The 25,869-nt window shown below is 42.1% G+C and overlaps 1 protein-coding gene across 1 annotated transcript in view; it reads left to right on the top strand.

Annotated features, from left to right (window-relative positions):
• The window catches only part of AK5 (adenylate kinase 5), a 426,857-nt gene that overhangs the window by 380,923 nt on the left and 20,065 nt on the right, over window positions 1–25,869 (top strand). The window contains exons 12-13 of the mRNA XM_073593713.1: window positions 6,322–6,438; window positions 15,600–15,791. Coding sequence (XP_073449814.1) covers window positions 6,322–6,438; window positions 15,600–15,791 — 309 coding nt within the window. The remainder of the gene's footprint in view (window positions 1–6,321; window positions 6,439–15,599; window positions 15,792–25,869) is intronic.

Below are 25,869 nucleotides of genomic sequence, written 5' to 3'. Positions count from 1 at the left end.
ATATATTTGAACAAAAAACTTGTCTGATATTGCAATTGTGTGCCCCAAAAATTAACTCCAGTGTATTTTTTTACTGAAATTTTGCCCTTGATAAACCGTCCTGCAAATATTGTGTGACATAAAAAATTTGAACCACTAGGGTCTTTGCTTTCAAAAAATGTGTACTATATGGGGGTTTTAATTGATCTTCAGGCCTAAAGTTACTTTTTTTAACACGTGCAAAAACGGCTCTGGCACCGAAAGGGTCAAAGAACAATTTCAGGCAACAACATGAAACATTCAGTAAACTTCTAACGTGGTCCAGCAAATGCTGGAGCTGCGCAAAGAATTAGGAAAGTCATCTCAATTTATGTCAGCCTACCCCTAGCTTTTTACACCGGAACCCTTGCTGTATAACCTCTCTACCAACTGTTTGCATCCCCAATCAGATTAACCACTTGACCTCCGGAAAATTTACCCCCTTTCATGACCAGGCCATTTTTTGCGATACGGCACTACGTTACTGTAACTGACAATTGCGTGGTCATGCAATGCTGTACCCAAATTACATATTTTTCTTTTTTTCCCACAAATAGAGCTTTCTTTTGGTGGTATTTGATCACCTCTGCGTTTTCTATTTTTTGCGCCATAAACAAAAAAAGACCGACAATTTTGGGGGGAAAAAAAACAATATTTTTTACTTTCTGCCTTTAAAACATATCCAATAAAATTTTTTTAAAAATCGAATTTCTTCAAAAATTTGGGCCAATATGTATTCTGCTACATGTTGGTTTGCGCAAAAGTTACAGCATCTACAAACTGTGGGATATATTTATGGAAATTTTATTTATTTTGTTTTTGTTTACCAGTAATGGTGGTGATCAGTGACTTTTAGCGTAAAAATATGCACTGTCACTGTACTAATGACACCGGCTGGGAAGGGGGTTAACATCAGGGGAGAACAAAGGGTTAACTGTCTGCCTAAAATGTGTTTTCTAACTGTGGGAGGTGCCTTTACTAAGGGAAGGTATGGATCCATGTCCCTGCTGTCCATGGAATACAGGACCCATGCCTTCCTTATTGACAGAGCGGTGATCTGCCTGTGTACAGAATGATTGGTGGGTGCCATCGGGTCAGGCGGACCCTCTGATCAGCTCCCACTGTGTAGATTCACAGCGGGAGTAAGCCGACACACACTCACGCCCGACAACCCGGAAGTGCAGGATCACGTATATATATACACGTGATCCTGAACAGAAAATCCAATCAAAATATTATTCAATCCAAAAATGTCCTTATGCAAAAGTGCAAAATATAATATATTCATAAAGTGCAAAGTTCATAAATTGATCACTAAGGTGCTCCTGTGCAAACAGTTCATACATGACAGTGTCCCATACTGGATAGATTGATCCTGACGGCGCAGTGCTCAGACATTCACCGTTGTGACACCTTCACCATAAATCAGATGGGACCTTATCAGATCACCAGCGATCTTTCTTACGCAGGAAGATCATTCAGCTCTTACTGAGATCTCTGATCTTCAGATGGAAATCCGGAAATATTCCCCCCGCCAACTTCACTGTCTTCCCGTTATGGTGACAAGATGATCCAGCTCACCATCTTGGATGGGATGGATGGATGAATACTTAGAATTAAAATGGGTAAAAAACAGGGAGACTCCTCATGGTGTATTATGGTCTCAACCGTTTTATTTTAATGTAGCCAGGTCCCAGACCTGTAGAGGCCTAATGGTGACCTCCAGACTCTGGGAGAGCTGACATCCTTCGTGGAAGAGTAGGTTACAAGGCATGGTGGGTGTAATACAAGCTGAAGTGATGGGTGCCAGACACTTTTTGAGGGCAAAGAGATTTATTGTCTTTAAAACAAGAACTGTGGGAGAGAGGGTAAGGGCCAGGACACCCTTAAGTAGATGCAATGAGAATTGGCAGACTCCAAGACTTCTATATTTAGACAGCTATACAGTGGAAGGCCTCCAGCAGGACACCACTTCTGTATAGGTAGGACCGCTGTCTCCTATGGCAACAAATCTTGTAACAGTCACTAACGGTAATTGTACTTAACTATTGGTAACTTGCACGCTACAGTTGTTCACTCACTGAGCTCTGTCTTTAATTAGACTCTCAGACCCAATCACCACTAGATCCCCTGAGCTCTTCCACTTCCATTACTCAGTATCTTCCTCATGCGTCACTCCCGCTTCCCTGCTGGGTCCCTGGCTTGGCACTGACAGATACTCCTCAAGCATCACCCCAGCTGACCCACTGGCACTTTCTGAAATTTTCCCACTTCTTCACCGTCCCTGGCTGGTGTGAAGACTGTTCTGGTACTGGCTCCAGCTTACTCACAATGATCTCTGGTAACAAAGTAGATGATCCCTTAGTGGCGACGGCTTCCTCTCTACCTCTGACCTCAACTGGTTCCACGTCCGTTACTCTCAGTTGGACTCTAATCCTGCAGTCCCAACCATCTGTGCAGCAGCGTGTGTGCATCGTCCCTACGATCGTTTCGTTTATATGTAACGTTATCAGGGGTGCTGCACTTTTAGGACATTCATATTTGATAAACCTGGTATTTAGGCCTTAGTGCACAGCTGCTGTATTTACTTTTGACAACACACTAGCGCAGATTTTTTCCTATATAGTATATACGTGATCCTGCGCAGCGCGTCCACCCTGTAGCAGAAAAAGTGTTATAGGGCGGTTGGCAAGCAGGTTAAAATTTTCGAAGCAAGATTTAGTCTGATTGGTGGCTGTGAGGAGTAAACGTTGTCAGCTTCTGTATTGTTCTTCTTCCAGATTCCTTTTAATTTAATTTCAGTAATTCATGTTTATCAGTGGCTCCATCTGTCAGTTTTCCTCCATTGAAAACATTTAAGATGAGAGAAGCTGCGGTGGGTAAAAATGCCGGTGACACGTTGTAGATAAATCCTTCTAACAGAAGAGGAATCTGCAACACAACGTACGCTTTGCTGGAGAACGCAAGAGACAGAAAAAAAAAAGATGATTATCCATCCTTGGCTTCATGTGCCTTGTGGCAGACATAAAATACATTAGTGAAATCATTCTTCTAATGAAAGGTTACAGAGATAAAACATGGCTCCAGCAACAAAGGTTCTGTTGATAGGAGTCAACACTTTTCATTAATTCCTGTCTTGTAGATCCGAGAGGTAGGATTGCATTTAGGCCCCTACACGTCCTTGTCAACCAACAAAAGACAGAATGTTTGTTCCATTATCGCATGCAAATAAAAGATTTCATAAAGTGCACTTGTAATCTACCAATACATGTACAGGCATTAAAGTGACTCTAAACAATATCCTAATGCCGCGTACACACGACCGGTTTTGCCGTCGGAATAAACTCCGAAGGTTTCTCTGACGGAACTCCGACGGAATTCCATTCAAGCGGTCTTGCCTACACACGGTCGACCCAAAGTCCGACCGTCCAGAACGCGGTGATGTACAACACTTACGACGGGACTAGGAAAAGGAAGTTCAATAGCCAGTAGCCAATAGCTTCCATCTCGTACTTGCTTCAGAGCATGCATCGTTTTTGGTCCATCGGAACAGCATACAGACGATCGGTTTTCCTGATAGGAATTGGTTCCGTCGGAAATATTTAGAACATGTTCCGTTTCTAAGTCCGTCTGACTTTTTCTGTCGGACATTCAGCTCATGTGTACGCGGCTTTAGTCTCCAAAAATAATCCATACACAACTACTACTTAATGACCCTGTAATCTATTATTCATAACATCTTTTACCTGGTGCCAACATGGCAGCATACACTATATTGTTAAAATCATTGGGATGCCTGCCTTTACATGCACATAAACTTTAAAGGCATCCCAGTCTTGACCATTCTTCCAGAAGAAGAATTTATGAGGTCAGGCACTGATGTTGGACAAGAAGGCCTGGCTCGCAGTCTCTGCTCCAATTCATCTCAAAGGTGTTCTAATGGGTTGAGGTCAGGACTTTGTGCAGGTCAGTCAAGTTCCTCCACCCCAAACTCGCTCATTCGTGTCTCATCCTTTATGGATGTTGCTTTGTACACTGGTGCACAGTCATGTTGGAACAGGAAGGTGCCATCCCCAAACTGTTCCCACAAAGTTGGGAGCATGAAATGTCCAAAATGTCTTTGAATGCTGATGACTTAAGGCTATTGAACTTCCTTTTTCTAGTCCCGTCGTAAGTGTTGTACCTCACCGCGTTCTGGATGGTCGGACTTTGGGTTGACCGTGTGTAGGCAAGACCGCTTGAATGGAATTCCGTCGGAGTTCCGTCAGAGAGACCTTCAGAGTTTATTCCGACGGCAAAACCGGTCGTGTGTACGCGGCATTAGGATATTGTTTAGAGTCACTTTAATGCCTGTCTATCATTTGAACTGACTGTAACACTTGGGATGTTCGTTCATTAAATAATACTTTTGATGGATCTTGGAGTGCAGCCATTTCTTCAGTGTTTATCATGGATTGGCACCAGGAAAGAAAAATTATGGTAAGTATTTGATACAATTTTTCGTTTTCCTAGTGCAAACATGGCAGCATGCTACCACACATATGCTGCTATGGATTGGCACCAGGAAAGGAAAATTACAATGAGTATTTAATATAATTTTCTATTTTCCTACTGTGTTTTTCTGCCCCCTTGTAACATCCTTCATGAGCTCTTGTACCTCTCATTTCTCCTCACTTGCAGTTGTTAAGATCAAGCAGTGCACGTTAGTTGCGGTCATGTGCACTGCTCTATGCACACTACGAATCCCATAGTCCATCTCAGGAGTGAGCAAAAGAAGGTGGCTGCATTCCTACATACAGAGGGACCATGGCGAACGAACATAGCCATCCTCTAACAGGAAGTCAGAGCACAGCAGCAAGAAAAGGAATTTTTCGAGATTTGGAGTAGGCTGAGAGCAATAGAAGGGACCCTTTTGAGTTAAAGTGGAACTAAAGTTTGCAATACTTCACTCCTCTTCAATGGCCTGAGGTCCCTTACAGGCACCAGCATCTTCTACCCACTTCTGGGTGGTCCGTCTTCATGGCCAGAGAAAAGAGAGTTCCCCTTGGGATTTGGACTTTAACGGAACTCAGATAAATGTAACAACTTAATGTAGTAGAAAAAGTATGCATATATTTATTAGAAATACACAGTTAAAACATATGTTATGGAGTATACATTACAGCCACTACTGGTGATACAATTGTTACAAATAGATGGTATGTAGAAAATATCCTTCATTCGACGCGTTTCAGGGTCTGCTAGAGATAATCCTTCCTCAGGGGTAGATAGTATATTATAACTTTACAAAAATAAGTACAAACAGTCAATGCCTATACATATTATTAACCATAAATTACTATGCATGTATTACTTTGTGCTTTCTGTTTTTAATCCAGTGGAGTGTGCTATAAGCATCTGACTCTTGCAATTGTAAATTTAAAATGCAACAGATACATGCATAGTAATTTATGGTTAATAATATGTATAGGCATTGACTGTTTATACTTATTTTTGTAGAGTTATCATATCCTATCTACCCCTGAGGAACGATTATCTCTAGCAGACTCAGTAACGCGTCGGATGAAGGATATTTCCTACATACCATCTATTTGTAACAATTGTATCACCAGTAGTGGCTGTAATGTATACTCCATAACACGTTTTAACTATGTATTTCTAATAAATATATGCATACTTTTTCTACTACATTAAGTTGTTACATTTATCTGAGTGCCGTTAAAGTCCAAATCCCAAGGGGAACTCTCTTTTTTCTGTTCATACAACAGGATGTTGGCACCGTGAAACAATCACTGACATTTTCTATTTTGTCTTCATGGCCAGGTGTGGGATGATGTCACACCTGCGCTAGCACCGGAGTCCAGTCATCCCGGCACACAGGATGTCTACCGGAATGTAAACTGAGTTGCGTGTGCACAGCTTAGTGTACATTCTAAAGAACATTGTGAACAGGCGGGCAAGTTTATTATATTGCAGAGGAGAGATAGCATGCAAAAAAAGAACCAGCCTGCTCTCAGTTTTATCAGAGGTTTTAGTTCTGCTTTAAGAATGCATACTTGAATATCATTTTTTTAAATCAGAGTTTAGTGTCATCGTAAAGTGGACCTCCAGCTTTCTATTCATTCTTGCACAGCTGTACCGGCTCCTCTCCTCTACTGAAATTCTTTGCTCTGATTTCACTGCACACTGTGAGCCTCTTGCTGTCTTATTGCTTGTCTGTAAGCCTTTGCTTTTTTTGGCACAATTGTGCTTGTTTTTATTGAACTCTATGGGGATATAACAATGTACCTCTGCTCTATATAGGACATCATTCTGGACATTCTGAAGGATGCAATTAGCTCATCGCTTGGGACCACCAAGGGATTCCTGCTGGACAGCTTCCCCTGTGAAATTAGGCAAGCTGAAGAGTTTGAATGCAAGGTGAGCATCTCTGTTGTGTTTATAGGGAGATTCCCCAAGCACCAGCCAGGTGGAGGGATCTGCAATGCACCTTATGCCTCTTCCTTCAAAGGTGTGCACTGCAGAACTCCTACGAGCCATGCTAATACACTGTCATACCAGGTACTGGTGACATGAAGCTGTTAGAATGTAATATTCATCAATTAACAAAAGAATGAATGGATTAGATCTTACATAATAATTGATTCGTATATATAAATATATATATGTATATCTCTTCTATGTATGGAAAAAGTGAAGTTTTATATAGGTTTTTATACTCGTGAAAGTATATGCTGTTATAAGCTCATAGGTATTTCTTGGGAGAGCCCACATATGGCAATATTTAGAAGAGAGCTGAGCTCTCACCTCCCCCCATCACAGATGAGAAGGAAGGATTCATATACTTTAAGAAGTAAAGGTTCATGTTTTAGTTAAGATCATAATTTCTTTATATTACAATATTTCTTGATTAGAATACTAATAAGAACATTGCATTTTAAATGAATATAATATATATACTGATTATGTAGTATTTGATTTAGAAGTTAAAGGAAATATTATATTGTATGTTTAAAACTTTACACATAGCAGTCTTGCCCATCCCCATGGAATGACTTGAATAGAGATGGTGTTGTATTTCAACATCAGTCGTTAGACTGGAAGTCTGTGGAACTATAATGCCGCGTACACACGAGCGGAATTTCTGACAGAAAGAGTCCGATGGGAGCTTTACATCATATATTCCAACCATGTGTATGCCCCATCTGACTTTTTCTGTCGAAAATTCGGACGGGCTTAGATAGAGAACATGTTCTATATTTTTCCGACAAAACAAATTACTATCGGAAAAAAAACAAAAAACTACGCATGCTCTGAAGCAAGTACGAGATGGAAGCTATTGGCTATTGGCTACTGGTTATTGAACTTCCGTTTTCTAGTCCAGTCGTACGTGTTGTGTGTCACTGCGTTCTGGACGGTCAGAATTTGGTGTGACCGTGTGTATGCAAGACAGCTTGAGCGGAATCCCATCGGAACTCCGTCGTAAAAACCTTCAGAGTTTATTCCGATGGCAAAACCGGTCGTGTGTACAGGGCATAAGACAAACCAACCCTTTTTAGGAAGGTGGGGCTATTTTCATGTGTTTGATTTAGAAGTAAAAAGAGTTGAAGAAGAGTTTTGCTGGGAGACACTCACATCACGAGGACAGCTGCAGACATTCTCCACGAGACATTGAATACAGCTTCACATCTACATACACACACACATCTGATTCAATCTTCATCTTAAGAACATAATACATTATTAATGACATTCTATACTTTGATATTGTTCTTGTAATATTTTGCTATTTTTATTATTAGATCAATTTTTTAGTTTTTACATAAGAACTGAACGGACTTTCTTGGAACTTTTCTCATCAATATGAATTCTCGAATATCAATATTATTATTACCATAAAAACGAGAATCTTACAGAAGACTGTCCTGCCTGCACAGAACTACAGCTGGGTGATTAGGTGACCAGTCATCAAGGGTATAGGCAGCTTTTCTTGGGTGACAGGTCTCCTATATAGGAAGCGCCTTCTGCATAGCAGTTTTCAGTTCAGCTACTCTCTTATGTAATTACATGGCCATATAGGGCTGTACATTGCCAAGAATTGAGTGTATTTGTGTGGTGGGTTGCACAGGTGGATGAGATTGGCAGCAGCTAGCAGACCTGTACAAATCAATGACAGGCTGAGAGGCAGCTGCTGCTGTTCGCATGTAATCATACCATGAGCGGTATGTGCAGTTAGTAATCATACCATGAGCGGTATGTGCAGTTAGTAATCATACCATGAGCGGTATGTGCAGTTAGGGATTGATGAGCAGCTCTGGGTGCAAACTGTCTGCATCCAAGACCGCTTATCTGTTCTGTCCAGTCCATCGTTTCATGTGTGATTTACATGCGAACAGTGATGAATTAGGAGCCTATCTTATAATATTATTATGCTACTTCTATGTCAAATGTTATATATAGCCAAATCCTTTTTTTGGTTTAAAGTGGTTGTAAACCTCAGACATGAAATATGAACAAAGCATATCCCTCTAAAGTGTGTACTTTTCTTAATCCAGAGCACTAAGCCCGGTTCACACTGACTTTCGTGCAACTTTGAATCCGACATCCCAGCGTGACTTCAACGCAGCTTACAATTTCTTTAACAGAAGTCAATGCAAGTCACGCTCAAGTCGCACCAAAAGTAGTGCAGGAACCTTTTTCTAAGTCAGAGTGACTTGAGTCGCACTGATTAGATTGGTTTCCTTGCAGTTTATTGGATGCGACTTGTTATGCGACTTTAAACTCTGAAGTCGTGGCAGTGTGAACCAGAGCTCAGTGTCATTTCTGTCTGCTACTTTGTTCCTCTGCTATCAGCATGAATCACTTCTGAAAAGTTTTACTGACACCAAGAGAAAAAAGGTGACATGGGAGGAAGCTCCGGCTGATTGACAGCCTCAGCTCTGTTCCTGTGTGAAAGGGGCGTGGCCCTTTCCTCCAATCAGTTCTCCTTACTGATGTAACTTCAACTCCCCGCCCCCTGCTTTTCAGAGCTGAGAGATCATGTGTAAAACAAATGTGAAAAATATCTGCGCTAACTAGAAACAACGGTTAGCTGCCAGCATAGTTTGTTGATTCATCAAACATATATAAAAAAATCCAAAATGCAGCGCTAAATTAACCACTTGACGACCGCCTCACGCCGATGTACGTCGGCAAGGTGGCACGGACAGGCAAAATCACGTACATATACGTGATTTGCCTTCCGCGGGTGGGGGGTCCGATCGGACCCCCCCCCCCCCCCCGGTGCCCGAGGCGGTCGTCTTTTGTCCCACGGCGATCGGAGGTGAGGGGGAGGCCATCCGTTCGTGGCCCCCCCCTCGCGATCGCCGCCGGCCAATCGAATCATTCCTTTGCTGCTGTATGCTAAACAGCAGCAAAGGAAATGATGTCATCTCTCCTCGGCTCGGTAATTTCCGTTCCGGCCCGAGGAGAGAAGACAGGTATGTGAGTGCACCAACACTACACAACACAGTAGAACATGCCAGGCACACAAAACACCCCGATCCCCCCCCGATCGCCCCCCCCTGTCACAAACTGACACCAGCAGTTTTTTTTTTTTTTTTTTTCTGATTACTGCATTGGTGTTAGTTTGTGACAGTTACAATGTTGGGACAGTTAGTATTAGCCCCCTGTAGGTCTAGGATACCCCCCTAACCCCCCCTAATAAAGTTTTAACCCCTTGATCACCCCCTGTCACCAGTGCAGACCTCACTTTTTGTTACAAAGTTTTGAAAATTGAAAAAAGAAAAAAAAAATGTTTTTTCTTGTCTTTCTTCATTTTCAAAAACAAATGAGAGCTGCAAAATACTCACCATGCCTCTCAGCAAATAGCTTGGGGTGTCTACTTTCCAAAATGGGGTCATTTGGGGGGTTTTGTGCCACCTGGGCATTCCATGGCCTCCGAAACTGTGATAGGCAGTGAAGAGTGAAATCAAAAATTTTCACCCTTAGAAATCCTGAAGGCGGTGATTGGATTTCGGGGCCCCGTACGCGGCTAGGCTCCCAAAAAGTCCCACACATGTGGTATCCCCGTACTCAGGAGAAGCAGCTGAATGTATTTTGGGGTGCAATTCCACATAGGCCCATGGCCTGTGTGAGCAATATATCATTTAGTGACAACTTTGTGCAAAAAACAAAAAAAAAGTGTCACTTTCCCGCAACTTGTGTCAAAATATAAAATATTCCATGGACTCAATATGCCTCTCAGCAAATAGCTTGGGGTGTCTACTTTCCAAAATGGGGTCATTTGGGGGGGTTTTGTGCCACCTGGGCATTCCATGGCCTCCGAAACTGTGATAGGCAGTGAAGAGTGAAATCAAAAATTTACACCCTTAGAAATCCTGAAGGCGGTGCTTGGTTTTCGGGGGCCCCGTACGCGGCTAAGCTCCCAAAAAGTCCCACACATGTAGTATCCCTATACTCAGGAGAAGCAGCTGAATGTATTTTGGGGTGCAATTCCACATAGGCCCATGGCCTGTGTGAGCAATATATCATTTAGTGACAACTTTTTGTAAATTTTTTTTTTTTTTGTCATTATTCAATCACTTGAGACAAAAAAAATAAATATTCAATGGGTTCAACATGCCTCTCAGCAATTTTCTTGGGGTGTCTACTTTCCAAAATGGGGTCATTTGGGGGGGTTTTGTACTGCCCTGCCATTTTAGCACCTCAAGAAATGACATAGGCAGTCATAAACTAAAAGCTGTGTAAATTACAGAAAATGTACCCTAGTTTGTAGACGCTATAACTTTTGCGCAAACCAATAAATATACGCTTATTGACATTTTTTTTTACCAAAGACATGTGGCCGAATATATTTTGGCCTAAATGTATGACTAAAATTTAGTTTATTGGATTTTTTTTATAACAAAAAGTAGAAAATATCATTTTTTTTCAAAATTTTCGGTCTTTTTCCGTTTATAGCGCAAAAAATAAAAACTGCAGAGGTGATCAAACACCATCAAAAGAAAGCTCTATTTGTGGGAAGAAAAGGACGCAAATTTCGTTTGGGTACAGCATTGTATGACCGCGCAATTAGCAGTTAAAGCGACGCAGTGCCAAATTGGAAAAAGACCTCTGGTCCTTAGGCAGCATAATGGTCCGGGGCTCAAGTGGTTAAATTAAGCAATGTGTAAATTCTGCACTTTGAATGGATGTAGGGGAAAGACAGCTGCAGATAAACAGGTACAACTTATGTGGGAGGATTTGTTTCATCTCTGTGTATCACCCGAGGCTGTTCACTTCACTGGGTATATGTAAAGGTTTACAACCACTTCTGAACTCACAAATGCGCTTCCTGGAAAAATTGTCAAACATTCCCATAGACACACTCCTAAACCTTGTGGACAGAAGAGTTGAAGCTGTTATAGCTGCAAAGGGTGGGCCAACTCAATATTGAACCCTACAGACTAAGACTGGGATGCCATTAAAGTTCGTGTGCGTGTAAAGGCAGGTGTCCCAATACTTTTGGTGGCATAGTATATTACAATTATGAGGGCTGCACTGAAAGTAATGCAAAAGTGTGCATAACAATTTATGAACTCACATAGGTCATTCAAATTTCACATCTTGGTAGAGTAACTCTTCCTCTATAGCAACTCTTCTCCTTTTTCATTGCAAGTAAATGATGGATTCCAAGCCAAAAAAACGTGCCCTAGGTGGGATCTTGACAAAGGAGGGGCGCATGCTATCCAACATCCACAGAATGTTTATGGAGATGACATATTGACAAGAGCAATGTGCGCAGATGGATGAAGAAGTTTAAAGAAGGGGAAACCAGCATTGAGGTCAAACCACATAGTGGGACCACATAGTTGCTTGGAATCCATTATTTACCTGCAATGAAAAATAATTACTATTAGTAGTTACTCTACCAACATGTGAAATTTGAATGGCCTATGTACGTTAATAAAAAATGATGCCCACTTTTGCATTACTTTTAGCACAGCCCTCCTATTTAATTTAGTTTAACAGCAAAAAGGCCCTTTTTAGTTAGCTGTGCCCCCTGGTGAGAGGCTCCCTTTAACCACTTCACGGAAATCCAAGTACCTGTACGTCGGTACTTTGATGCTAAATACCGGTTTATGGCAGCAGCTAGCTGCCATAACCCCGGTATTTTCAGTAACGGCGTGCGTTTGTCTTTAAGATAAAAGTGGTCTCTGCGGCGGATTCGCCGCAAGATCACTTTTATCGGCGGCGGGAGAGGTGCCCCCCCCTCCCGCTGCGCTCCAGTCGTCTCGGCAGCAGAGACAATCGCGTCCTCTCCTGTGGATGCCTGGCTGCCGACTGGGGAGAAGATAGCCCCTGCTCGGCTCCATGGCATGAGAAGGCAGAAGCGACATCAAACGTCACTTCTGCCCATAGCTCTTAAAGGAGAAATTTATTTATTTTATTTTTTTAAATTTTTTTTTTTTTTTATTGCATTTTAGTATAAATATGAGATCTGAGGTCTTTTTGACCCCAGATCTCATATTTAAGAGGTCCTGTCATGCTTTTTTTCTAATACAAGGGATGTTTACATTAGGAATAAAAATGACCCAAAATGTTTTTTTTTTTTTTAAAACTGTGTCAAAAAGAAAACTAAAAGTAAAATAAATAAATCCATTTTTTTAAAGCGCCCCGTCCCGACGAGCTCACGCGCAGAAGCAAATGCATGCGTAAGTAGCGCCCGCATTTGAAAACGATGTTCAAACTACACATGTTAGATGCGATCGGTAGAGCGAGAGCAATAATTCTAGCCCTAGACCTCCTCTGTAACTCAAAACTGGTAACCTTTTTAATTTTTAAACATCGCCTATGGAGATTTTTAAAGGTAAAAGTTTTTCGCCATTCCACGAGCGGGCGCAATTTTGAAGTGTGACATGTTGGGTATCAATTTACTTGGCATAACATTATCTTTCACAATATAACAAAAAATTGGGCTAACTTTACTGTTGTCTTATTTTTTAATTCAAAAAAGTGTATTTTTTCCATAAAAATGTGCGCTTGTAAGACCGCTGCGCAAATACGGTGTGACAGAAAGTATTGCAATGACCGCCATTTTATTCTCTAGGGTGTTAGAAAAAAATATATATAATGTTTGGGGGTTCTAAGTAATTTTATAGCTAAAAAAAAAATTATTTTAACTTGTAAACAACAAGTGTAAAAAAGAGACTCGGGGCTGAATATAAAAGAGTTTGACTTTTTCTGTACATGAACATAATCCGCAGAGGACGTACGAAGAATAAACAGAGCAGACAGCATTAGTGGTGGGTGACGAATCTTCTGTTAAGACTCGGTGACCTTTAATCAGACTCGATTTGTCTTTTGTTGCGTCTCTTGATTTGCTTTGTTCCGACAGGCCATTGTAGTCACGACTTGTACACAAGCAGCATAAGCTTCATGTTCCAGTTAGCCTGCCAGCCAAATGAAATGGGAAATGTCTTTCACAGAGGAATAGGCGGGTTTTGTTCCACCTGCAGTTGATCACACACCATAATCACGGAGGACTTGGAGATGTGTCTGTCACACATGAGGAACCTTGGAAAGCCTGCAACATCTTGGATGGATTAGCTTGAATCCTGTTGAGATCATCTGTGCTGCTGCACTTGGTTGGAACCAGCCATTGTTTATTCCTTTCTAGAAAAATATACAGGATTTAAAATACGGCTCCAGTCCAAATATTTACTTTATTTTGAATAGAGAGGGGAAGGGTTAGAATCTTTGTTAGGTTTTATTTGCCATCTATGTCCCTTTTGGTGGATTTCCACTACCATTCTGTTGTTGCCTCCGAAAAGTAGTCCTGCTTCCAATAGCACCTACTAGCATCCGTCTTAAATAATCACAGGATATAGGGGCAGAGCTTTACGAAAAGGCATCATAAAATCAGTAGGTAGGACGTCACCCAACAGCGACTAGTGCTTTAGGTGTTGCGTGCAGGGGAAAGAGGTCAGCAACACATTATTCAAAGGAAATGGAGCTTTCAAGTCATGTGACCACATAGAAAACATGAGATATAAAGTATTTACTTTGTGATTTATGTTTAAAGTGGAAGTAAACCCTCCTATCATTTCAGCCAAGGAAGCTGCCATCTTGACCTCTGTTTAATATTTAACTGCCATGTTGCTGCACATGTGATCAGTTATGACACCAGCCATTGGATGGTTTGACAGTTTGGTTGAGAGCACAACCAACTGACAGTAATGCCGGCCATACACTGAGCGAATTCTTTTCCTGAAGAAATTGCCTGATTTCACCATTAACACAGACAGTGTTGACAGGGGAATCCCTCCTGCCAAGCTATTGTCTTCTCCCGGTGGGGGGCAGGAGGTGGGCGTCCCCGCCAGTAGAAGACAGTGATTACCACTAGCAGCTATAACAGCCGTTAGTGATAATCGCAAGCAAATCAGACAGGCTGGTTGTACCCAAGTTGATAGGTTGGTACATTCAGCCTGCCATTTAATGATTCGAATCTTGGCCGGTTCCTGTTGAACCGGCCAAGATTGGAACCATGTATGGCCAGCCTTACATTCCCAGCAAGTGCCAGGAATGTGATTTTTTTTAAAACTGTTAAATCAATGGCTTTCCTACCACTTTAAATGTATCCAAGACAATAAGGGGGCAGTGGGGAAGCAGAATCTAAAAGGTGGGGTTATTGGATAGGCTAAACTTCTTCTTTAAGGAGCTCTTCTTGTATCCAGGTTCCCTTCAGCCAGAAAGGTAAACCCTGATGAAGGGGGCAGTTGTTGGAATCTCTATACAAATGTAACAATAAAAGGTTTCTAGAATGTTAAAATCTGGTACTCCCTTCTCTTTAACTTTTAGAGCAACTATTGCATTATTTGTATTGCTTTTAAACAGAGGTTTCCTTTAAGATGATCAAAAATCATACACAAAATGTATGCACACTACCTGTACCCGGAAGCATCAATTTGATATTATCTGACACTAGTAAGGTGTTGTACTGTTAGCCATAAAAGTAAAGATTAAGGTGATAACTTTCCTGTCACTAACGATATATTTTGAAGCGCAAGCTTTCAGAAATATTTCATTTTCTTCTTCAGGTATAGTCTCAAAGGAGGCTTTAGATGTTCTACCAGGTGGCTGAGCCCACATTGATGAAACCATGGCTTTAGAAGAAAACTCATTTTGAAAGCTTGCACCTTTAAAATTATTGAGCCACACAAAAGATATCCCCTACATTTGTACTTTCCTAGTTCTATCCACCTTGATAGCTGTAATTTGCAGAGAGTAGACTTCTACATAAGATCCAAATCAAAATCTAAACACTGCATTTTAAATCCTACAGAAATGTATTGCCAACCCATTTTAGAAGCAAATGTCTGTGTACATTGACCCTTAAGCATGATCCAAGTACTGGTTGGGGGCTCATGAAGTAAAAACAGGCCAAGGCCATTGGTACAATATATCTACTGCTGATTGTCTTTGTCTAAAGATGTCAATATATCTGTTATATCATACAGTACAATACTGTGAAAAATGGATAACCATGCTTTTTTAATTTTTAAACTTATATGATGGTCTTTTTATCGCCATGTTTGCAGCTTGGAAGACCAGATGTTGTGCTGTACCTGGACTGTTCTGCTGAAACTATGACGACACGGCTTGTTGGCAGGAATAAGGTTGGCCATCGGAGTGACATCAGCACGGAAACCATTCAGAGGAGGCTTCGGATGTTCTACCAGGTGGCCGAGCCCATATTGGCCTACTATGAATCAAAGTCTCTTCTATGTAAGGTAATAAGACCGCTATCTATATTACCGTGTATGCTGTAACCCAAAGTCAGCAATTAGAAAACTGTTTTTGTTTAGTATGCCAACACTGAGATGCTGGAAGCTGAATTTAAATTGGTTATCATAGATTACCACACACATTTTTGCCCTGTTAAAGTGGACCTGTGAATCTAGTAAGACGGGTATCTGATTTGTAGTTATCAGACACGACCAATCCTCTCCAATGACAATTTACTTGATCTGCCCTGTGATTGGATTTGTTGGGTTCCAATTCACTGATCCCTATATCAGTTCCCTGGAACAAGGCAGGAACTTAATTACAACCTACAGAGGAGTTAGTGAGTTGTGCTTAGGCCTCCAATCTATCAAAGTACATTCCTTTGGAAAAGAAGAAGGGCTTGCTTTTTAGGTCACCCTTCTTGAAGCACCTACCTGATGCTGAAGGGCATATGGGCTGATATCAGCAGACAGTGAACATGCACACTTGTGACCCTCCAGTCTTGGAGACTCTAGTTTCTATGTTGGATGCGTTTGTTTTATTATTTTTGTTTAAAAATAGCAAAGAACCAAATATACAGTATCTCACAAAAGTGAGTACACCCCTCACATTTTTGTAATTATTTTTATTATATCTTTTCATGTGACAACACTGAAGAAATGACACTTTGCTACAATGTAAAGTAGTGAGTGTACAGCTTGTATAACAGTGTAAATTTGCTGTCCCCTCAAAATAACTCAACGCACAGCCATTAATGTCTAAACCGCTGGCAACAAACGTGAGTACACCCCTATACACCCCCATACGTCTAAAGGGCCATTTTTCTGTTGTCATTTTTTCAAATGACTAAATTTTTTTTTTTATTATTGCATTTAAGTCCAAATATGAGATCTGAGGTCTTTCTGACCCCAGATCTCATATTTAAGAGGACCTGTCATGCTTTTTTCTATTACAAGGGATGTTTACATTCCTTGTAATAGGAATAAAAGTGACCCAAAATTTAAAAAAAAAAAAAAAAAAACAGAGTAAAAATAAATAAAATAAAACAAAATAAATAAGAAAAAATATTTTTTTATAAAGTGCCCTGTCCCGACGAGCTCGCACACAGAAGCAAACGCATACGTGAGTAGCGCCCGCATATGAAAACAGTGGTCAAACCACACATGTGAGGTATCGCCGCGATTGTTAGAGTGAAAGCAATAATTCTAGCCCTAGACCTCCTCTGTAACTCAAAACATGCAACCTGTATAATTTTTTAAACGTCGCCTATGGAGATTTTTAAGGGTAAATATCCACGAGCGGCGCAATTTTGAAAAATGACATGTTGGGTATCAATTTACTTGCCATAACTTTATCTTTCACAATATAAAAAAAAATTGGGCTAACTTTACTGTTGTCTTATTTTTCTATTCAAAAAAGTGAATATTTTTTTTTAAAAAGTGCGCTTGTAAGACCACTGCGCAAATACGGTGTGACAAAAAGTATTGCAATGACCGCCATTTTATTCTCTAGGGTGTTATAAAAAAAATGTATAGTGTTTGGGGGTTCTAAGTAATTTTCTAGCAAAAAAAACATGTTTTTAACTTGTAAACATCGAGTCTGAAAAAGAGGCCCGGTCTTAAAGTGGTTAAATTTGGTGTTATCACTCTCACTCTCTCATACTGGTCACTGGAAGTTCAACATGGCACCTCATGGCAAAGAACTCTCTGAGGATCTGAAAAGAAGAATTGTTGTTCTACATAAAGATGTCCTAGGCTATAAGAAGATTGCCAAGACCCTGAAACTGAGCTGCAGCACAATGGTAAAGACCATACAGCGGTTTAACAGGACAGATTCCACTCAGAAAAGGCCTCGCCATGATTGGTCAAAGAGGTTGAGTGTACGTGCTCAGCATCATATCCAGAGGTTGTCTTTGGGAAATAGACATATGAGTGCTGCCAGCATTGCTGCAGAGGTTGAAGGGGTGAGGGGTTCAGCCTGTCAGTGCTCAGACCATACGCCACACATTACATCAAATTGGTCTGCATGGCTGTCGTCCCAGAAGGAAGCTCTACTAAAGATGATGCACAAGAAAGCCTGCAAACAGTTTGCTGAAGACAAGCAGACTAAGGATATGGATTACTAGAACCATGTCCTGTGGTTTAATGAGACCAAGATAAACTTATTTGGTTCAGATGGTGTCAAGCGTGTGTGGTGGCAACAAGGTGAGGAGTACAAAGACAAGTGTGTCTTGCCTACAGTCAAGCATGGTGGTGGGAGTGTCATGGTCTGTGGCTGCATGAGTGTTGCTGGCACTGGGGAGCTACAGTTCATTGAGGGAGCCATGAATGCCAACATGTACTGTGACATACTGAAGCAGAGCATGATCCCCTACCTTTGGAGACTGGGCCGCAGGGCAGTATTCGAACATGATTAGGACCCCAAACACACCTCCAAGATGACCCCTGCCTTACAAAAGAAGTTGAGGGTAAAGATGATGGACTGGCCAAGCATGTCTCCAGACCTAAACCCTATTGAGCATCTGAGGGGCATCCTCAAACGGAAGGTGGAGGAGCGCAAGGTCTCTAACATCCACCAGCTCTGTGATGCCATCATGGAGGAGTGGAAGAGGACTCCAGTGGCAACCTGTGAAGCTCTGGTGAACTCCATGCCCAAGAGGGTTCAGGCACTGCTGGAAAATAATGGTGGCCACACAAAATATTGACACTCTAGGCTCAATTTGGACATTTTCACTTAGGGGTGTACTCACTTTTTTGACAGCGGTTTAGACATTAATGGCTGTGTGTTGAGTTATTTTGAGGGGACAGCAAATTTACACTGTTATACAAGTTGTACACTCAGTACTTTACATTGTAGCAAAGTGCAATTTCTTCAGTGTTGTCACATGAAAAGATATAATTAAATATTTACAAAAATGTAAGGGGTGTAATCACTTTTGTGAGATATTGTAAAGTATGGAAAATCTTCATAAATTTCTATTATTAGTTGAATCTCAACCTTTTCTGACCTGTGTGACAGATATGGATAACCTATATAATGATATGCCAGGCAAGGCAAATTCAAATCACTTGTTGGGTGAAACCGTCCCCATATACACCAATCAGCCATAACATTAGGATCACTTACAGGTAAAGTGAATTTCACTGATTGTCTCATTAAAAAGGCATCTGAAAGTGGGTGGAATGTATTAAGCAGAAATTAAACAAAATGTCCGTGAAGTTGATGTGCTGAAAGCAGAAACAGTGTGCATGGGAGTTTGTGTATGGGGCTGCGTAGCTGCAGATGAGTCCGGGTGACCGTGCTAACCCGTGTAAAGCACCAGGATGCAGTATGGGAAGAAGGCAAGCCGGCGGAGGCAGTGTAATGCCTTGGGTAATGTTCTGCTGGGGAACCTTGAGTCCAGTCGTTCAAGTACCGCCTACCTAAACATTGTTACATCCCTTTATGGTAAAGGTATTCCCTGATGGAAGTGGCCTCTTTTTAGCAGGATAACACTGCCACACTGCAAAAATGGTTCATAAATGATTTGAGGGACACAATTATGAGTTTGGGGCGTTGATTTGGCCTCCATAATTCACTAGATCTCAGTCCGATTGAGCATCAGTGGGATGTGCTGGAAAAACAAGTCCAATCCATGGAGGTCATTACAGGACTTAAACAATCTGCTACTGATGACTTGGTGCCAGATACAACAGAATACCTTCAGAGGTCTAGAGGTATGCATGCTACGTCGGGTCAGAGATGTTTTGGCAGCAAAAGGGGGACTTACTCAATATTAGGTGGGTCATCATAATGTTATGGTTGATCAGTGTATGTATTTGATGGTGTTCAGTTCAGCTTTAAAAATGAGTTATGAGTGCAGGAGCTTTTTAGCAGATATTTCTTTGTGTTTATAATTTATGTTTACTGGTTTGTTGAAGTGAACCTGTGCTTTGCCCATGTAGGGCAAAAGAACAGGTTCTCTTGAACGCTGGCCCCACAAACTCCACATATTTACCTTTTCCCTGGGCTTATTACATCTTTAGAAGACCCCAACGGTGCTGTTTCTCTGGAGTAGTTTGTGTCTTTGCCCACTTGCATGATAATTAGAAAGGTGGTATTCTTTCAACACTAGGTTTAAGATTTTTCCACATTATGAATCAATAGGGGTAGGTGAGACCATTATTCTGTTGCACATGGGAATTCCGCTGGAATGCATTGTGCCGATGGAGTTCCCAAAAGATATAAGAACACAGCAAGTCATACCACTTGGCACCCACCACACAAAGCTGAAATATCTTTTTTGGATGAAGCTGACCCTTAATTATAAGCATACAATGGTCAACATCATTTTGTGTCCAGCTAGCTACATTATACACCTATTTGCAGAGCATTGACCTTAAGCTGAACTTCAAAATATTTCTTAATATTGTCTGTAATAAAGACCGGTCACTGCTGCTCCCTCTTCTTGTGCAGGGTAACTGGTCTGGTCTCCACCCCTCCTGTAGTTTTCTGTAGGCAATTTGTAGTGGGTAGGGCCTGCTGATCCTGTGCACAGGCTATGTACAGACCAGTGAGGATGTCACTGTTGCTTTTACAAGGTAATATTTGAGTTTTCCAATGCATTTGGTGCACACAATTTGGTTTTGTAGCATCTGTGTGTATTGAGGGCTATATTAAAATACGTTTTTGTGGCCAGTGTTCTGCGTTAAAAATGTAATATTTTTGTACACTGAGGGAACGTCAACTTTCATTAGTCTCAACCGTGTCAATACTAGAGAGAGCCTCAGGTGAGCCATACAATGGACTGGCAAAATAGCAAGTGTGTAATTTAGTGTTTGTCATTTGCGAACCCATAAAACCCTCTGTTATTTGGAGAGCTTAGTGAATCTGCTGCCAAGATAAACTGAAGCCAGAGGCAATTGTGTTCTACGTTAACAAATTCTTAATCCTTCATGCCTATCCATCTGCCAGGTGTTGTCGGGCATTTGGCCAATCAAACAGATGTGTTTTTAGGTTGCACACCTGCAGGTTAGGGATGTGGGATGTTGACTCTGGCAAAGTGCTTATCATGGGGCCCCGTTTTTAGGTCTGCTTTGGACAGAAATAATGATAGAATTATTCCCTTGCCTCAAGACCCTGAACATGACCAATTCAATAAGGTAGAATAGTCTGTTCCTGATACTACGGTTCAGAGACCAAATGAAGAGGGCCCTTCTGCTGTATGGCGTGTATTTTAAAAAATAGAAGTGTTAAAGTGTTACTAAACCCACAATAGTAAAATCAGTCTGTATATGCAGTAAAGTATGCTTGTTATTCTCACTGTGGTAAAGGCCGCTTGATCTTGTATGCACAGATCCTCACCTTCATACACTGTCCCCATGGACAAGTCCGGATAAGACAGAGACTTTGGATTCAGGTTGCACATGCTCAGTTTGGTGTGTATTGCTAGAGAGGTATTTTTTTTTCTTGGGAGAGTTCATGTGATCAGCACAGGGCCAATTGGCACTGTCCAGACATGTCCAGACAGAAGGTCAGGGGTCCTGCAGCCTCATGGGACAGCTCAGTGCAGTATGAAAACTCCTCCTACAAGCTTCAACAGGAACTGATACAAATCACAAGACTGCTATATACTGCTGATGAGAAAAGGTATTTAGCTGTTTATATTTACTAAAATAATTGCATTCCCATGTTCTGTGTACCATGGGAGACCAGATATAGTGAATGCATGGTCCTGGGTTTAGTAACACTTTAACTTATCCCTCGCTTCCCTGGCAGCTGTTGCTCTTCACTTCCCTCTGATGCTCTGGGTTTTGGGCAGCACTTGGCATCCTCACTAAGGCCCCTTTCACACTGGGGCGGTTTGCAGGCGTTATTGCGCTAAAAATACTGCCTGCAAACCGCCCCTAAACAGCCTCCGCTGTTTGTTCAGTGTGAAAGCGGGTGGAATGTATTAAGCAGCAAGTAAACACAATGTCCGTGAAGTTGATGTGCTGAAAGCAGAAACAGTGTGCATGGGAGTTTGTGTATGGGGCTGCGTAGCTGCAGATGAGTCCGGGTGACCGTGCTAACCCGTGTAAAGCCAAAAGTGTCTACATTGGGCATGAGCCAATGTTAACCCTTTTTTCGGCCGCCAGCGGGGGTTAAAACTGCACCGCTAGCGGCCGAATACAGCCGCAAAAATAAAAATAGCGCTATTTTACTGCCGACGCCCCCACCGCCCCAGTGTGAAAGGGGCCTTACAATGTGCTAATGCATTATTAATACAACTCAATAACCTAAAGATAATGTGTAGCAAAACATCATATAAAAGAGAAAATGGAGATAGAAAGCGGGACTTTGTGTGAGGCATGTTGGTGAATAGGTTTAAGAGGGGATATCTAAGGTGGATCCTATATTGAGTGATGATACCCACAACATATATTACAGGAAAAATGATATATATTTTAATACAAAAGAAAAATTATAAAACAAAATGCATAATAAAAAAAGTACATTTGGGCTACGATGAGGCATGTTAACATACGTCAGTTTACAGACATGATTGGAATAATAGTTGCACATATACAAGTCATAATAAGATGGTATAGTACATGATACAGTGAATAAAAGTATGCATCCATAGATGTTAACTCTACGCGTTTCTTGGCTTGAAACCAATCGTCAGGAGTCTGATGCAGTGTAGCTGCATTGAAAAAATGACTATGTGTCAGTAAAAGTGTGGGGAAAATGGACACATGAAACTGCAAATTTGTTTTAATATACTCACAAAACATGCATGGGTGGATCATACCCCATACATTATGGTGCAATGTTGGTCCGGGTATACTGAATCTCCCCCGGGGTTGAGGCAGAGAGCACGCTCCAAAAGACCGTCGGCCCCGACCGACAAAATGGCCGGAGCATCTGCAAGGGCCACCAAGCGGGAACAGGTGACGAGGCCCAGGGAATGGGAAAAACACTGGGAATGAAAAGAGGATGTGTGAGTGTGAGTGACATGGGTGAAAGGTAGGTGATAAGTGTGGAAAGAAGGACAAGAGATAGAGCCCAAATTATACATAGATAAAGAAATGTGAATAACCAATCACCAAGGGGAGGAGTGTGTGAGGCAAAAAGTGAGTGTGCAAAATAGGAAGCCACTGCAGGTGTCAGTGGAGAAATGTGAGGGTGTACAGGGAGATTACCTGTGGTGAGACTGCCGGGCCAGGTGACGTGCCCCAAGGAGACATGATGAGCGCTCGAGGTGCCCGGCCAGTGACGGCCGTTATAAAGCCGAGGGCCAGGGGCGCGCTCACGCCAACGTCATGGGCGGGCATGGTGACGTAACGGGGGGCGGGCAGCCAGGAACATCGTGCGGCCACCCCCCAACCCCGCAATGTCAAAGCCCTAGTTGGTGATTCACCAAAGGTACTCCGCCTCCGGCAACCGGAGGCGGGACCTGGGAGCCATGACGCCGATGCGTCGAGGCCGATATATAAATATTATCCTTTTTCCATAATATTTACATTTTATTTTCATCGATCATGCATACTATGTTTCTACTACCCTTCTGATGCAGTTGGTGCCGGGATCTATCTGGTCCTTCCCCGGGGTTGCGTTGCACCCAGTCCATGACCCGCCACCCGTCCCACCCTTGACGGGGGCGGGCCCCGGCCTCGACGCATCGGCGTCATGGCTCCCAGGTCCCGCCTCCGGTTGCCGGAGGCGGAGTACCTTTGGTGAATCACCAACTAGGGCTTTGACATTGCGGGGTTGGGGGGTGGCCGCACGATGTTCCTGGCTGCCCGCCCCCCGTTACGTCACCATGCCCGCCCATGACGTTGGCGTGAGCGCGCCCCTGGCCCTCGGCTTTATAACGGCCGTCACTGGCCGGGCACCTCGAGCGCTCATCATGTCTCCTTGGGGCACGTCACCTGGCCTGGCAGTCTCACCACAGGTAATCTCCCTGTACACCCTCACATTTCTCCACTGACACCTGCAGTGGCTTCCTATTTTGCACACTCACTTTTTGCCTCACACACTCCTCCCCTTGGTGATTGGTTATTCACATTTCTTTATCTACGTATAATTTGGGCTCTATCTCTTGTCCTTCTTTCCACACTTATCACCTACCTTTCACCCATGTCACTCACACTCACACATCCTCTTTTCATTCCCAGTGTTTTTCCCATTCCCTGGGCCTCGTCACCTGTTCCCGCTTGGTGGCCCTTGCAGATGCTCCGGCCATTTTGTCGGTCGGGGCCGACGGTCTTTTGGAGCGTGCTCTCTGCCTCAACCCCGGGGGAGATTCAGTATACCCGGACCAACATTGCACCATAATGTATGGGGTATGATCCACCCATGCATGTTTTGTGAGTATATTAAAACAAATTTGCAGTTTCATGTGTCCATTTTCCCCACACTTTTACTGACACATAGTCATTTTTTCAATGCAGCTACACTGCATCAGACTCCTGACGATTGGTTTCAAGCCAAGAAACGCGTAGAGTTAACATCTATGGATGCATACTTTTATTCACTATATCATGTACTATACCATCTTATTATGACTTGTATATGTGCAACTATTATTCCAATCATGTCTGTAAACTGACGTATGTTAACATGCCTCATCGTAGCCCAAATGTACTTTTTTTATTATGCATTTTGTTTTATAATTTTTCTTTTGTATTAAAATATATATCATTTTTCCTGTAATATATGTTGTGGGTATCATCACTCGATATAGGATCCACCTTAGATATCCCCTCTTAAACCTATTCACCAACATGCCTCACACAAAGTCCCGCTTTCTATCTCCATTTTCTCTGTACTTTATGGGATGGAGGCTTGTTGGTGCATCTATACAATTATAAGTGGACAGGTCACAACCTCAATTTTGACATCATATAAAAGAAACAATCAATTCATCAAGAAAGTATCCAAAAGTAAAATTTTGGTTAAGTTCACAGTTCAAAGTCCATCCAAGGTAAAAAGTGATCAGGGCAAGACAGTTGTTGAGGTAGGTGTATATATCGCTACAATCTCCATGTGTAGATGTGTATCACTCTACACCTGAGTGCACACCCAACTCACAAATTGCTTACCCAACAGGTAAGACCTCAGATCTGGAGGCCTGGCTGTACTTTTAGGGTGAAATCCCTGTTGGGATGGATGACACACTCCAGGACACAGACTAAGGGCCCCCAAAACACTTTGCAGAAAAAGCTCAAGGGAATGTAGAGATAATGGAGGAACTCATAGTGTGATATTGTAATATTTCATCAGTTTATAAAAACGAATACTACTCACACAAGGCCGGTAAAATCAGGCATGTGAACAAATCAACACAGTCACCACCCTGGCAGGCATGATTCAGTCACCGCTGTAGCTCCAGCTGCCGCATTTCATCCAATAGGATGTCATCCAGGGGTGTATGACTATATCAGGATTGGCTGGTCCTGCCTTGTACATGATGATGAGGGCTTGGCCGGAGTCCAGGCTGAGGTTGCCACTCCATTCTTTGCAGTAGGACACCACAGATGTGTGACTTCCAGTGCTTACCCTTCCTTTATTGTACGTGACGATGTCAGGTTTTCCGAGACCGATCACATAGAAGGAGGAACCTACAGGAGGGGTAGGGTAAGTAAAACTGCATATAAAGGTACCCTAGACAAAAATGAGAATTTAACCCCTGCAGTGCTTGGGGAGGAGGGAGCTCCACTGCAAGAGTTGTTTTACAACTTTTTTTGTTTTTTTTGTTTACAGTTTTGGGACAATGGTTAAGACTCCTGTTAGGCTTTTTTGAGTTTTCATATTATATGTCCATTAGGGAGATTTCGCTTTACTGCCTGTTACAGAGACACACCAGGAAGTGAGAAGGCTTCAAGCTTCCAAAGCCATGCAAAATCTAATCTGAGACAGCTGACACAATCTTTGGTTTTGCATACACTTAAAAAAGACCCTGTGCCCAAACCATTCATTTCAACAGCAATCTGCCTATAGGATTATATGTGTGTTTACCATATTTTATGCCTGTTATTTATCTCTAAAAGCCTTCCTTTTATAGACATCCAAAAGCCTCGAGACTGCAGCTGTGTGTGGTCATCACTCTCTATAGCAGCC

The sequence above is a fragment of the Aquarana catesbeiana genome, linkage group LG07 (assembly GCF_042186555.1).
Source record: "Aquarana catesbeiana isolate 2022-GZ linkage group LG07, ASM4218655v1, whole genome shotgun sequence".
NCBI lineage: Eukaryota > Metazoa > Chordata > Amphibia > Anura > Ranidae > Aquarana > Aquarana catesbeiana.
Note: the sequence above shows the minus strand (reverse complement) of the source record. Positions and strands in the feature narration are given on the sequence as shown.